This window comes from Durio zibethinus, chromosome 25 (assembly GCF_047325235.1).
Source record: "Durio zibethinus cultivar Kanyao isolate XHJ-2024 chromosome 25, ASM4732523v1, whole genome shotgun sequence".
Classification (NCBI taxonomy): domain Eukaryota; kingdom Viridiplantae; phylum Streptophyta; class Magnoliopsida; order Malvales; family Malvaceae; genus Durio; species Durio zibethinus.
The window spans coordinates 1073580-1089200 of NC_143186.1; the positions used below are offsets into that span (position 1 = coordinate 1073580).

Consider the following 15621-nt stretch of genomic DNA (forward strand, 5'->3'; position numbering starts at 1 on the left):
TTCTTACAAAATTTATCTAATTAAAAAAATAAAAAACTTCAAAAAATAAAGGAAATGTTGAGAAAGAAAAAGAAATAGGAAGTTAAATAAAGATGTCACATGAATTTATTAAATTAAAATATTAAATAACTTTGTTACTATAATATATAAATATAAAATGAATATATAATAAATATATATATTTATATATATTTGGGGGAAGAAAAATACCCTAAATTTGTATCAGGCTTGACCTCAATTTTCAAAAAAATCTTTGATTTGATCTTAAGTTTAAAAAATGCACTTATTGGATCAGAACGAATTGGAATCCATTGAATATGAATTATTTGGTTATTTATATCTCCATGGACATTTTTCTTACAAAACTTATTTAATGATTCTTTTTGTTACAAAATTTATCTAATTAAAAGATAAAAACAAAAAATAAAAAATGCAAAAGAGAAAAAATGAAATAAGGTGAACACCTTAATTGACTTTTTTAATAAAATTAATCTAATTAAGAAAACAAAATAAGTAAAGAAAAATGTAACAAGAAAAAGAAAAGATAAAAAACAAAAAAAAATTTGAGTTGCCATGCATTATTAACAATGATGAGCTTTTCTTATAAAATTTATTTTATAAATTAAAAAAATCTAAACTAAAAGGAAAAAAAAAAAAGACTAAAACAGAAAAGGCTAAAAGTCAAATTTAGATGTTATGTGGATGGATTTTTTTATAAAATTATTTAGTTAAAAAATTAATGAAAAAATAAAAATTTTTTAATCAATATTATTGTATGGACTCCACATAAAAATTTTAAAAATTTAAAACAGATCTTATTTATTAAATATGAAAAGAAGAAAAAATGAACAAGAATAAGTAAATAAGAAAAAATGTTTTAATAAATATTTTTATTTTAGTATTTTAGTAATAAATATAAATAATACTTTTTATTATTCAATAATAAATATTTTAAGATAAAAAATTGTTTAATAGTATAAATATTTTTGATATTTAAATATCAATATGACTATTTTATTATTCTTATAATAATAAAATAATATTTTAGTACTATTTTAAATACTTAAAATACTAAATATTCCTTATGTTTTAATAGCAAATAGTATTTATAAATATTTAATATATAATATTTTATATTTTAACCGTAAATAATATTATTAAGAAATTATATTTGAAAATATTTTTACTATTTTAATAATAAATATTTTAATAGTTTTATCAACATTACTATTTTGAAAGAACATAAAATTTTAAAAAGTGGATAAATAATAAAAATTTTAAAAAGCGGATAAATAATAAAAACTTTTTACGTCATCCAAACAATACAAAATTTTTATTTTAAAAAAATACTAATATTTGATTTACACGAAATTAATTATAAATGAAGAAAATAAAAAAAGTTTAAAATGAAAAGGTTGAGCCCAATGGAATAAAAAAGGGCCTGTAAATGAAGAGACACATACGATAGGCTAGGGTTCCCATAAATACGATCTCAAATTCCCTCTTTTCTCTGCCATTGCCTTGCCCATTTCCCTTAAGAAATTACCTTCAAAAATAAAAGTTACTACCGAATCTATACTTTTCATTCCTCCGCAACCTACTTACCATTCCCCAGTGACATGCCCTTCTTCATCTCCGAGGAGGAGCTGTCGCGGCTCTCCAACGATGCCGTTACGGTGGCGGAGAAGGCGGACGCCTACATAAGGGATATGTACGGAGAGCTGGAGATGGCGAAGGCCAAGGCTGATGCCGCCGCCATCACAGCCGAGCAAACCTGCTCTCTTCTGGAGCAGAAGTTCCTCTCCATCTCTGGACAGTTGTCGGACTTACAGTCTCAGAACGCACATCTTCAATCTTCTCTCGATGAGAGGATCGCCGACCTCGCCCAGGCTCAGGCCCAGAAACACCAGCTCAACCTCCAAACCGTAAGTATTATAATTAATTTTTTTATCATTTTTTTTAAACAAGTATTAAATTAAGAAAAACACCGTAAATTTGATTAGATTGGAAAAGACGGGGAGATTGAGAGGTTGACAACGGAGGTTTCAGAGCTACATAAGTCGAAGAGACAGTTGCTAGAAATGATTGAGCAGAAAGATTTAGAGATTGCTGACAAGAACGCTGCTATTAAGACCTATCTTGATAAAATTGTAATGTTCTATTTTTATTTGTAATTTTCCTTCTGAATCAATTACCTTTTGCCTGGAAAACTAATTGCCTGGCTTTTCTTCATTTCCATAACATTATCAAAGGTTAACTTGACTGACAATGCTGCCCACAAGGAAGCTCGATTAAGTGAAACCGAGACTGAGTTGGTGCGAGTACAGGCTACTTGCACACGCCTTTCACAGGTCCTTTGAAAGTTTTTTCAATATGCTTTCCCTTTGCAAGTTTATCTACGCTCAAGGGGGTTTTGTCATTGTTTTTCCTTTGATTTGAGGGGAAAAGAAAAGTAAAAATTGGATGTGAACAGGAAAAGGAGCTTATTGAGAGGCACAATGCTTGGCTTAACGAGGAGTTGAATGCCAGAGTTAACAATCTTATTGAGATTCGTAGAACACAGGCTGAACTTGAAGCTGATATGTCTGCTAAGCTTGCTGATGTAAGTTTTTTTAACAAACATTATTGTAAAAATATCTTTCTCTCTTGATCTTTCAAATTAGTTGTTCTAACTCTTTCAGGTTGAGAGGCAATATAATGAATGCTCCAGCTCCTTAAATTGGCACAAGGAAAGAATGAGGGAACTAGAAACTAAGCTGACATCTCTACAGGAGGTTTGTTATACTATATTATCTTTATTTTCCTTCTAAAATTGTTATTCCTATCATATCTTTTGTATCAGCTGACAGCAATTCTATGCCATGTTTTCTTTTTTGTTATTTGTGAAGGAATTGTGCACGTCAAAAGAGGCTGCTACATCCAATGAAGAGAGATTTTCTGCTGAACTATCCATTGTGAGTGCTATAAGATTTATATTTCCTATTTAAACCACTTGGAACATATAATTATTGAAAATGGAGTGACCCTTGAAAACAGCTACACTTTTTTCTCTGGATTTTTGTTTGCTTGTAGCTACTTGGATTTGTTGAAGATGCAGTACCTGCTGTCTGGTTTCTAGATTACATTAAAATTGATAACCAAATTGGATTACTTTGTGAATGGACTAGGCAAACTGTTGAAGATTGGAAACGGTGTTTTTGTCAAGGGTACTTCATTAGTCCATTATCTAATGTGATCTTTAATCATGATACGAACAACTTGTATTTCTTAGTAAAATTATGATTTTGGTTTTGGTAAGATTGTTATTTTAATGGTGCAAACATGCTTTCTAGTTTCGTTCTGTTTAGAGTGTGAGCCAAGTTGATAGTAGCTATTATTGGATTTAAATATTATTGCAAATCTGCTAACATGTAAATTATTATAGATGGGAAGTTAAAGCTGTCATATACGGCACATCAGCTGTGAGAAATTTAGGGGATGAAATCCCATATAAGTTGGTGCAAAGTGACCCTTTCCATGGGTTAATTATTAGTTCAATCAGTGGTGTAATATATAAGTTATTATGAGGTCTTTAATAAATTAAATTTTAAATAACTTTTTTGGTCCAAAGGATAGGGGATGGGAATGGTGGGGTTCGAACTCTCACCTTGCTTGTCTTCTAAAGCCTTCGTAATAACTAGGCCAATAAGTTGAAGACAAATAATTTTAAATATATTGAAGTCAATTAAATGACTTTACTGGTTAAGCTTTCTTTAGTGTTTTATTTCCTTTTGCCCAGTGATTACTTTGATTATCATAAAGAATATGATGATTGTTTACTTTGTGTTTTAGTCTATAAATATTATGGGGATTTATTCCTAATATTTTATGTTTTATAGTCTCTATCGGAAATCATTTGCTTATTCTAACGTTGCAATGCTCTATAGGCAAATAAGCTTGTTGAGTTACATAAAGAAAGTTCAGAGGAATGGTCCAAAAAGGCTGGGGAGCTTGAGGGAGCTATAAAAGCTTTAGAAGTAAGATTTCAGTGAATTTGGTACATTTTCATACTGGGCTTTGGTGTTCCTTTTGTTAGTTTATTGTTATTGTAAAACAGATGCACCTCGGTCAAGTTGAAGATGATTACAAAGATAGACTTGACAAGGAAGTATCTGCTAAGAAACAATTTGAGAGGGTATGCTACCTTTTTGTTGTATTCTGTTTATTTATATATACTTGTGTGTATTAGGCAACAACATTTTTTCTGACCTATTTAAAAGATCCTCAGACACTTTACTCTTTCTTCCTACAATTAGTTTCCTAACCTATTTATGGCTTTTTGCACGGCAATCAATACTTGGTCAATCTGTTTTTCCCTTTAGCGGAGAGGAAATACTGGGTTCTTTTTAAAGAATATTATCTAATTTTTTCTCCCGTTTGTTTGTAATTATCTTTTTATTTTGACACTTATAGGAGACAGAAGATTTGAAAGAGGAACTTGAGAAGTGCAAAGCTGAAATTGAAGCTGGTAGGAAAGCGAACGAGTTGAATCAACTTCCACTTGGCAATTTTACAACAGAAATGTATGTGTATTATTATTATTTGGTGAAAAGAATGCTTTAAATGCAAAAAGCATTGTTTATGCTTTTTCCTTGCAAGATAATATATTAATGCTGTTTAATGAGGTTTGATCATGATGCTTGATAAGACCTTAATGTTAGGTGTTTTTATATTGCAACAAAGCCATCTTTTCTTAAAATATTCTTGCGTTAGAAGGTTCTTTTATGTGATGATGTGGTTGGAGCATTGGTGTGTGAATGCATGTATACTTGATAAACTCATTGAATTTGTTTCTCCTAGTCATTATCGCTTGGATATGGAAACTGAGCTCATAGGTGATTGGATTTTTTTAGAGAAAGGCAATAATTTACTTGAAGTGGTAAATGTTTGGGAAATTATGGTTTCTGATTGCAGTAATGGTGTAGAGAACTATATTTAATTAAATGGAATAAAATATTATCTTTTTAGTGGGGCTTAGGAATGAACTAATTTGGATTGTTTTGATGTTTTTAAGGCTAAATGGTAATTTTGTTTGAACCATACAGCCTGTTGCTTGAACTGACCTGAATTTTACTGTTACCTTTTTGACTTCTCTCAAATTATTGATTTTTGTTCTGAATTTATCTGATATTATTCTTGTTTACATGTTTCAAAAATGCTATTAAATGCAGATGGATTAATGCAAGTGATGCTAATGACGTGGTTGAGGATGATCGCGCACTTGTCCCAAAGATCCCTGTTGGGGTTTCAGGAACAGCACTAGCTGCTTCTCTTCTCCGTGATGGTTGGAGTGTGAGTCTTGTATTTTTAATTTTCACTTTCTTTTGTTTCTTTTTCCATCAATTTTGATTTGATTTTGTGTTTCTTTGGGACTTTAGCTGACCAAAATGTATGCCAAATACCAAGAGGCTGTTGATGCTCTTCGACATGAGCGATTGGGTAGGAAGGAATCTGAATCAATATTGCAACGGGTATTGTATACCTTATCTTTGTTTGAATTTTTTCCAATGATACTCATTTTTTTGTATGGTGATGCTTTTGCTCACAATGTGGTATTAGCTTGTGATCTCTGATTATGGATAGGAATGTTATTCTTTTGACGTTGACAACTGATGTTGGTCTATTAGACAAGAGGATTTTAAAAAAGCAAAGCTTGGAATACAATTGTTACATGTGGTTAGAGCAACATAATCGAGATTCAAGATCATTGAAAACTGATGAGTATAAGTACCCCTTCTTGACCAAAAACCTACAATTTTGGACAATGAATTACAATTTTCTTAGAAATACAAAAACAGTTTAGATTTCTTAGAAATACTAAAAGACAGGAATTTAAGTGCTTGAGACAGTTAAATTTCTTTTTATATGAATTCAAATATGGAATCACGATTTTTCTTTTTTAATTTTCTTCGTAAACAGTTGCTATGGACCACCAAAAATAAAATCAAGGTGAAGGAACTCACAAAATATAGGGGCCCCTGTAGACTTAAAGATGAGTTGGTTTTAATCATTGACATTTGCCATTGCATAGATCACCACTTCTTATGCCCCCTGAATGATACTATAATGGAGACCAAGCGAGGCAATTCCCTCTTCTCCCTAACATAACTTGTCATTTAAGAAAATATAAAAATAAAAATTTTAGATAAACCATATAATATGCATGAGAAAAATTTGTGTCTTTTTTCATTTCTTCTGTTTGCCCTTATTAGAATTCTTTGACTTTAGAGAATGACAACCAACTTGGCGTCTTTCATACTTTGCATTTTCAATTTGTATTTAGGTGGATGGCAAACTCCTTTTTATAGAAATCACTAATTTGGCGGCAATTAGGACTTTTTTTTTTTAAGTAACTTCTAGCCATGATTTTGGTGCTTATTAGCCCCTCACATCGTAATTCCTATGTGTGCGATATTTTTTGGGTGTGTTGTAATGTCAAGAATACTAAAAAATAACAAAGATGCAGAAGTTTAAAAAGAATGAGATTATCTTAATTTTGTGTTGTAGGAAGGAAATAAAATGAAGGGAAGGGATAAGGGTTAGGAAAAGAAAAGGGAAGGAGAAGAAGGAATGATTGGTATTAGAGCTGGAAAATGGAAGGAAAGAAATGGGTTGAGGATAAATCATGCTAATACACTAATTAAAGTGGGTTATGAAGGAATGGAGAGGTGTAATTCCATCCATTTTCCTTCTCATTTCCTATTTCTCTCTTGCCAAATGAAAGAAAATTTAAAGGAACCTTCCTTCCCCATCCCCTTATACCAAACATGATATAAGTGAAAGAAAACGTAGTATAAGTGTATCATAATGTCAAGAATACTAAAAAATAGTAAAGATGGAAAAGTTTAAAAAGATTGATATTTTCTTAATTTCGTGTGGTAGGAAGGAAAGAAAATGAAAGGATAAGGGTCAGGAAAAGTAAAAGAAAGGAGAAGAAGGAATGCTTGGTATTAGAGCTAGAAGATGGAAGGAAAGAAATGGGTTGAGGATAAATCATGCTAATAAGCTAATTAAATTGGGTTATGAGGGAATGGAGAGGTTTAATCCGATCCGTTTTCCTTCTCAATTCCTATTTCTCTCTTGCCAAATGAAAGAAAATTTAAAGGAACCTTCCTTCCCCATCCCTCCGTACCAAATGCAATATAAGTGATGTGATGCGGAAGTAGGAAACACTAAAAACATAATATATAAAGGCTTGTGGAATTGAAGTTGGAACAAGAACAATAGGGTTTAGGTTTTACGATTTGAGAATAGATAACAAAGGATAGTATGGAAGCTTAATAGCCTAGGAGACTATTTATAAAAAGGGTTTTAACTCATCAACAAAAAAGTACTTTAACTTGTTGCTTTAGCCAACTGCTTAACCTAAAAATCTTTTATATTGACTGCTTTTTCTAAACTTAACTTCCATGTTGAATAAATTTTCGTCGGCATCTTGTTTGCATGGTTGGAAATTGATGAACTTGTTCAAAAATAGTATCCACTTCAATTCTTAATACATCTTTGTTGGATGAGGATGCTTCTAAGCTTTCTAAATGAGAAAGAGTAGAAGAAAGGGCATGTAGACAACTTTTGATTTCATTGCCTTTTTTGAATGACATTCTACTCCACCACTATTAGTACCTAGGTCATGTGTGAGAGCATTTCACCAGCAATTCTCTTTACTATAATCTTGCATTATGCCAATCACAACAAAAATTATGTATTGATCCACCACTTATATGTGTGGGCTCAATGCAAAATTTTGATGGACCCTATACAATGGTAAATTGTGATTAATTAATTGTAGTGCAATAATTGTAGGTGATATGTTGCCATCATGCACTTTTTTGTAAATGACTCTTTGAGTTGGTAAACATCAACATTCTCATTTTGATCATAACCATCATAAATTTATAGTTACACTACGCTTTCTTCAAATCTAGTAAGTTCCACTCATTTTTGTGGACAAGAATAGGATTCATCTTCTCTTCTACCATATCTATACCACTGAATTTGACTTGCTACTTGCTTTAAAAAACTAGAACTATAACTTTTTGCACTCTATAAGTTGTTCCACTCTTCCCCTTGCCACTAACTCCATTTGCCTTGCTAGATGTGGTGGCTTTTTGACTACCTTTTCTTATTGTTTGGCCAGTTTTTTTTTGTTGATCATCTTAAAGGTTAATGACTAGTTGAGTCCCATCTCATCTCTAACCAAGTGACTAAACTTGCAAGATAGCATGAAGTCAACTATTTATTTATTTCTTTTAACCAACCCTAGGATGAAGGTTGTTTAGGTTAGATGTGTACTCCTAAATGACATGCTATTTTGTTTTTGTGAATGAAATTTCTAATACAGTTCCATTGTTTATGCAGCCAAAATAAGTTACTTCCTCATCTTTTCTTTCACATATTCCCAAGTGCCCAGTTTTGGCTTGCCTTATTTCCATTAGATTGCAGTCGCTTTCTATATAAGCTTCACAAGCAACAACTCTCTTTCTTTAGCGGCCAATTTCCATGCAAAATAAAATTTCCAAACTAGCTTCCTGATCTAGATAATACAAGTCATTTCTTCTAGCTTCACTCACATTAAAGTTAGTGGTTTTGTGGCAATTGCTCTTCCAATCCACCATAGATAGCAGATTTGTTGGTCTTGCATCAGGAAAAGGGTTTTCCTCTTGCCCTTATTTAGTTTCATTCTTAAGTCCAGCCTTTCGATAAATCTAAAAGGTCGTGCTAGATTCTCCATTGACATGTGATTGGATTGAAGCATAGCCATCTTGTAATAAATCTTCAATCATACAACTCAACTAAGTCAATTGTGTTTGCTAGGCTTGTTTCATCCTCCCACGAAGTTGCTCTTCCAATCTGCTAATGAATAACAAGATTTGTTGGTTCAACATGTTGAAAAGATTTCTATCTTATTTAATTTCATCTAGAAGTCCACCTAGTAAAATCTATAAGGTCATTTGCAACTTGGGTTGTACATTCGACCGTTGCTATGGTCCCTATAAAGCCTTCACAGCTTGTAATGGACCTTCAATCATATACTTCAACTCAACAATTGTGCTTTCTGGGCTTGATTTCTCCTTCCATGCCATATACCACATGTCTTGCCATGGCTTATTAGTAAAAGTATGGGAGTAGAGGACAATAAAATGAAACATTGAGCTAAAATTGAAGTTGGAACAAGAACACTTGGATTCAGGGTTGCAGAAACAACGAGTAACAGCATTAGGATATTTTATAATTACTTTGAGGAGTCTAGAAGACTAAAATGGAAAATTGTCTGATACGTTACTAGTTGAGTTTTTAAACTCTACTAGTAGGGTTAGAGGGTTGCCACGTACCCGATTAGGGTATATTTAAAAACAATTAACAAAATAATAAATAAGTAATGAGACATGTGGCAATGGTAGTGTATGGAATAATAGTCCATTTCTAATAGGGTTACAATAGCATTTAATTTTCTAGCTTTTGGTGATAAATGATTATCGTCTAATGGAGCAAGTCATTGTTAACTTGTCATATGATCACTTAGGCAATGTTTTATAAATTGAACAAAGGCTAAAATACTAAGTGAGTCCTTGAACTTTTTCATTTTTTATAGGTAAGCTTCTATACTTTTGTTATATCCAAATAAACCTTTAACCTTGGATTTGTTACCCAAATAAAACATTTTTCCTAACAAAAGGTTGATTTTTGTTGTTGTTGCTTGTTGAATATTTTTTCCTCATAGAAGATGATGTAATCCAATTGTGTGGCTGAAAATTGAAAAAATTATTTTTTTAAAGATAAAAAAATTTAATTTATGTACAAATTAAAGATTAAAGGCTTATTTGGGTACAAATTAAAGGTTGAAGGCTTTTTTAAGTATAAATTAAAAGTTAAGAGCTTATTTGGGCACAATAAAGTTATCAAGGTTTACTTAGAAAAATTGGTAAAGTTTAAGGTTTTTTTTTTTTTTTTTAATTATTTTAGCTTTGAACAAATTTAATACAATTATGTATTGTGTTTTTAGTTTTGAAAATTTAGGTATTGCATTTATGATATAAAAATTAAATGTTTAGTAGATTTTTGTGTTAATCTTTATAAAAAATTCATACAATTTTATAAAATATTTTCAGTTGTTATAAGAGTTGGAAAAGGAAAAAAAAGGATAAAAGGAAAGAATATAAGATTAATGTAATTAAATAATAATTTTTTAAATGAAGTTGATTTAATACATTAAGTAGCTTTACATTTTGAACAAATTTTCGTTGAAAATCTTCCATTAAGTGGTTTCTAAAAATGAATTATCAAATGCATTAAAAAAAAAATAGAACTCGAAAATTTTAAGTGGTTTATCAATCACTATAAATTTTCTCTCATGTTAAACCATATTTAATAAACCGGCTTAGGGTCTATGAAACTTTTATAGATTCATACCTTTTTTATCTAAAGTATATAGATTTTAAAGTGTAGATGGAAATTACCAAATTGCCCATGTTAAGATAAAAGGTTTAAAGGAGGTATTTTTGTCTCTTGGGTTGGAAGGGTTATTTATTTATTATTGTTTATGTGTATTTTTTTTTAATTGCAAAATTTTTTTCTTAAAAATGAAGGTGAAATAGTTTGTGTCTATATATGTCTTTGATCAGTCAATTCATATATTAAAACAAATTTTAAAAAATAAATAAATATTTATAAATAAAGCTTTGATGATAAAATATTACACAAATTTCAAAAAAAAAGCAAAAATTACATAATAAATCTAATAATTCTAGAAAGGAATCATTTTGAGAAGAAATTAGAGTAATGATTTAATAAATCAAAATTTAGGATAATAATTAACCATAGTAAAAATTAAAAATAAAATTTCCCTTTATTTTGTTACAATTTTTAATTTTATAATTTATGATTAAATAGTTTACAGTTTGAAAATAAAGAAAATACAATACCATTTGTATAGCATAAATAGTAAACAACTAAAATACAATCTCAATATATTAATTATTAAGTGCAAATATTTCCCTTTTTTTTTTTTTTTAACTTGATATCGTTATGGTATTTCATGTTAAAATTATTTTATTACTTTATGTGAAAAATGATCATTAAATATATAAAAAATTAATGAATAATAATTACATAAAAAGATTATTTATACTCTTTTGAAATAAAAAAATTGTGACCATAGACATAGTCGGGTAATCCAATATTAAGGCATTAATTATTCTTATCCTTTCTATTTATTGATTAAATTTTCTAAAATACACATTCATTAAATGCTTAAAAAAATCCATATAATCAAAAAAGCATTAAGGATATTGATTAATATTGGCTAAAAGCAATTTTATTTTATTTTTAATGATTACAGTTGCTGCCACGAAGCATGCATACTTTTCTAGTTTTAATTAAATCGGTTATATCATTTTTTTACTATTAATAAATATCTTTATTGATAATAAATTCACTTAAACTTCAGTTATATCATTTTTTTCCTGTTAATAAATAGCTTTTAATGATAATAAAGTAGTCTTAGTGTACTAAAATAATCATTACCTGATAATAGCTTTTACAAGCATTATCTTAGTTAATGTCTGGATTATTAATTTATTAATATTTACAAGCACAAATGGTATCAAATTTATTGAACATATAACTTAGATGTAAAATAAAAACATAATTACCAACCATAGACTAAAACCATTTGGCCAAAAAAAACAGTAGACTAAAACAAAATAACCTACTTAGGAGAGCATATCAGAATAACCAATGTAAGAAAGTTTTTGAATGCTATTCCATTATTAAGGATAACCTTAATCTTATTGGATGTTTATCTACTCTCTTCTCTTTCATTTATTCTCATTTCCACTTAACTTCTGTTTTATTTTCTTTTTTAACATTTTCATTCATTTTCTTTTAGTGTTTTGATGACATTATCTCTAATAAACCTTAATTTGGGATAATGATTCTGAGTGGAGTGTTAGGAACATTATTTTAGATGTTGAAAATGATTGTTATTTGTTATGTTAGAGTTGGCAAGTGTTACAGTTTACCAAAGAGACCAAAAGATAGTGTTCGAGGTTATTGTAATTGTTGTCTTAGCTATATCTGGAGCAATAACTCTGGTCCTTATTTAGGGTTAGGATAGGCTGAACTTGGATAAATGTGTATTTAGAGGATGCCAATGAATTGGCTTTCATCTCACTTTCCTCTCTTCACACTCAATATTATAAACCATAGTATTGACACTTTGGATTTCATGTTTCTGTTAAGAAAAGTGCCTTTGCCAAAAATATGTAGCTAATTTTGGTGAATGCCAATAAGGGATGCTTCAGGAGAGTTCCCTGCAAGTTAAAGGTGCTACTGGAGTTGGAACCATGAGTTTGGAAAGATCGAAGTTGCGGACACTGATGTCTTGAAAAGATCAGAGCATTTGATTATTACTTATAAATTTTTATTGGTTCAACTTATTATTCTATCAATATAAGGACTTGATTAATCTTTCTCCTTGTTGCATGAGATTTTCTATCTCATCCTTCTCTGTTAGTTTTTGGAGATGTTTATTTATTCTTTTGGAAAATTGCTGGAGATGGATAAGCTTTACTTAAGGATGTTTTATATTGCGTTTTGATTCAATTTTCTTTCTAATGGAAAGATAAGAAGATGTTTCATGATGTTTTTGCAGGTGCTACATGAAATAGAAGAGAAAGCAGTAGTCATTATGGATGAAAGAGGTATTATGCTCATTCATGGTTGATGATTAGTAATTGCAAATTTAGTGACGAAAGAATTTGATCTAGCACTTTTTTTCCTTTTTCATTGTAAAATATGTTGGATTTATCTATGTTAATTATGAAGATGGAGATGGTAGCTCTAGAATTAAATTCTGCTCACTTGTTTTGAAACTCTCCTTTTTTTGCATCCTGCTCTACATGTTACTGACAATTGATGCAGTCTATAGATGAGTAATGCTATTTTTATAAAACAAATTTTGCGTGTATGGTATGCATTGATCAAACAACTGTTTTACATTGACCTTCTCTAAACAGCAAAGTTGTTCTTGGCTTAAGTTTTACCTGCTAATATGATTTAGTGTGATGTGTGTGCTGGTATGGTTTGCACTAGTTTGGAAGTATTCTATATATTCTACACAAGATTACTATTTTTCTACCTTTTGGTGTTGACTACAAAAATATGTTAGATCTTACATTTGAAAAAGGGCTTTGATAATTTTTTGTTTTTGTCATTCAATTCTTGGTACAATATGCTTCTGGTTACTCTATTATATGCTTCAGTTAGCTTATCACGTTGAAGTTCTTGGTCCTTCAAAAAACTTCTTATTTGTAATGTCTGCTGCTGTTAGAAAGTGCCATCTGGTATGTCTTTAAATGACCAAAAGTAATGGCAGCATCCTGCTAACTGTGATAAAAGTTTTCAAATGTCTTTTTATAGAGGAGTTGACTTTATGTTTGCATGATCAAAGGTAGGATATTATGATTGGATTCAATCAGGATCTTGGTCTTGATGCAATTGATTTCTGTGCAGCGGAATATGAAAGAATGCTTGAGGCATACTCTGTAGTCAACCAGAAATTGCAAAATTTTACTTCAGAACGCTCAAATTTAGAGAAGATAATACAGGAATTAAAGGTGTGGTTTTTTCCTTCATTTGTTGCTGCTTTCGTCTTTATTATGGATGTCTTACGTGGATTTGTTCAGGTTGATTTGAGGAGGCATGAACGAGACAATCATCTGGCTCATAAGGAAATTACTGATCTTCAAAAGCAGGTAATGGAAAAATTGCCCATATTTTGATGCTTAATGAGCTATTAATTTTTTTTTCAGCATTTAAGAGGAAATTATATACATTATAAATAAGGAGGATTATTTTCTTCTTTTTCAAAAAATTTTTTTTTTTTCTCCTCTTTAAAGGATAAAGTGCCTATATTTTTATGCTCAACTAGCAATTAAACTTCTTTGCAACAGTTAAGATGAAAGTTTCTCTATTGTTAACAAAGGGAGTTTCTCTTTATTTTTTAAAAATATTCTCGCTTCATTTTCCCCCAATTCTTTTATTTTTCTTACTTTCCCTTTTATCTCCTCAATTTTCCTTTTTATCATCTTCTCACCCCCTTCCTCTCCTTTTACTCTTCCTCTGTTTTCTTTTCTTCAGTTATCTTTTCCCTCTTGATCTTATATTCCCCATTTTTTTTTCTTTTTATTATTTTTTAATTTTTGTTCTTCTAGTAGTTGAAAAATAACAACTACAATATATTTTTGTGATGATTTTGCATTTTATGTGTTATAAAGTTTTAATTAGATACATTCTTGATGTATGTATTCAGTCTATCGGGTGTCTATGGTCTACACACCCATCTTTATGTAACTAAAATTGTGCTTCTTTGTCATCTAATCAGAGCACAAAGTTGGTTATGAGATTGTCTGTGATGAAAGTTGCTATCTTTATTTGTGCATATGACATGTAGTTGTGGTAAGAAAGGTCTAGGGATGTTAACATGAGCTTGGAGTTGTCCACTTATAGACATTCTATGCTCACAAGTGTGATCTTAATAAACTTTGACCTATGCTAATCCTTTTTTACTGGATCATAATGCACTAGGTGACGGTTCTTCTTAAGGAATGCCGTGACATACAACTACGTTGTGGACCTATCGGACATGATTTTTCTGGTGATGATGCAACCGTTGCTGCTGCTGATATGAGTGTGGAGCCTAATGTTGACAAAGTTATTTCAGAAGTGAATAGACTTGAATCTTTAGCTAGAGTTTTTCTTCTCTTTAGATCATCTTCCTCTTTCTTTCCCCCAATTATAATGGTCATTATCTCATATCTATTTATTTGCAATGATTTTAACAGTTGACATTTAAGGATATAAATGGATTAGTTGAGCAGAATGTTCAACTTAGGAGCCTTGTGCGTGATCTCTGTGACCAGATCGAAAATAAAGAGATGGAGTTCAAGGTAACTAGAATTTCTTATCTTTCTATAGAGAAATTGGTTTATTTAGTTGATATAAAACAAATAGGGTCAAGATAAAGATAACAGAAATTTAGAGGGAATATCAGAGATAGATAGAAGCAAATAGAAACAAAGAAATATTTAGAGAAATAGAAGACTTGGGGGAGAAAACCAGAAATAGTCAATAGAGACAGAAAAATCACAATACTCAAATGTTTCAAGATCTCAAATATCATCATCCCGGAACCTTATCAAAGCCTCAAATATCATGTATTTATAAGCTACATCATAAAACCTAAATAACATGAATACCAAAATAACCCTGATTAAAATAACCCTAATAGAATTAAAAGACTAAGTGATTCTCCCCCATTGGTTCACAGACATATAAAAAAGAAACAATTTGACAAGTAGTTGTGGTTGAAAATATGGGACTGCAGGAAAAGTTGGAAATGGAGCTCAAAAAACAAACTGATGAAGCTGCATCTAAAGTTGCGGCAGTGTTACAAAGAGCTGAAGAGCAGGGGTGCATGATTGAATCACTGCATACCTCTGTGAGTCTCTTTGTGGCTTATATTCTCTGGTATTTTTCTTCTTGAGTGTGCTTCATGTTTTGCCTTTGTTAATTCTTATTTCT

At 30.5% G+C, this 15621-nt stretch overlaps 1 protein-coding gene across 2 annotated transcripts in view; it reads left to right on the top strand.

Annotated features, from left to right (window-relative positions):
* Positions 1–1512: 1512 nt before the first annotated feature.
* The window catches only part of NUA (nuclear pore anchor), a 41696-nt gene continuing 27587 nt past the window's right edge, over positions 1513–15621 (top strand). The window contains exons 1-17 of one of the 2 annotated variants that reach the window (XM_022861905.2): positions 1513–1925; positions 2004–2150; positions 2253–2351; positions 2474–2602; positions 2682–2774; positions 2889–2954; positions 3927–4016; positions 4097–4174; positions 4453–4562; positions 5211–5331; positions 5418–5510; positions 12692–12740; positions 13552–13655; positions 13725–13793; positions 14626–14763; positions 14883–14987; positions 15425–15538. In XM_022861905.2, coding sequence (XP_022717640.2) covers positions 1620–1925; positions 2004–2150; positions 2253–2351; positions 2474–2602; positions 2682–2774; positions 2889–2954; positions 3927–4016; positions 4097–4174; positions 4453–4562; positions 5211–5331; positions 5418–5510; positions 12692–12740; positions 13552–13655; positions 13725–13793; positions 14626–14763; positions 14883–14987; positions 15425–15538 — 1911 coding nt within the window. In that variant the 5' untranslated portion in view covers positions 1513–1619. The remainder of the gene's footprint in view (positions 1926–2003; positions 2151–2252; positions 2352–2473; positions 2603–2681; positions 2775–2888; positions 2955–3926; positions 4017–4096; positions 4175–4452; positions 4563–5210; positions 5332–5417; positions 5511–12691; positions 12741–13551; positions 13656–13724; positions 13794–14625; positions 14764–14882; positions 14988–15424; positions 15539–15621) is intronic. The other variant, XM_089754762.1, reaches the window with a different exon arrangement.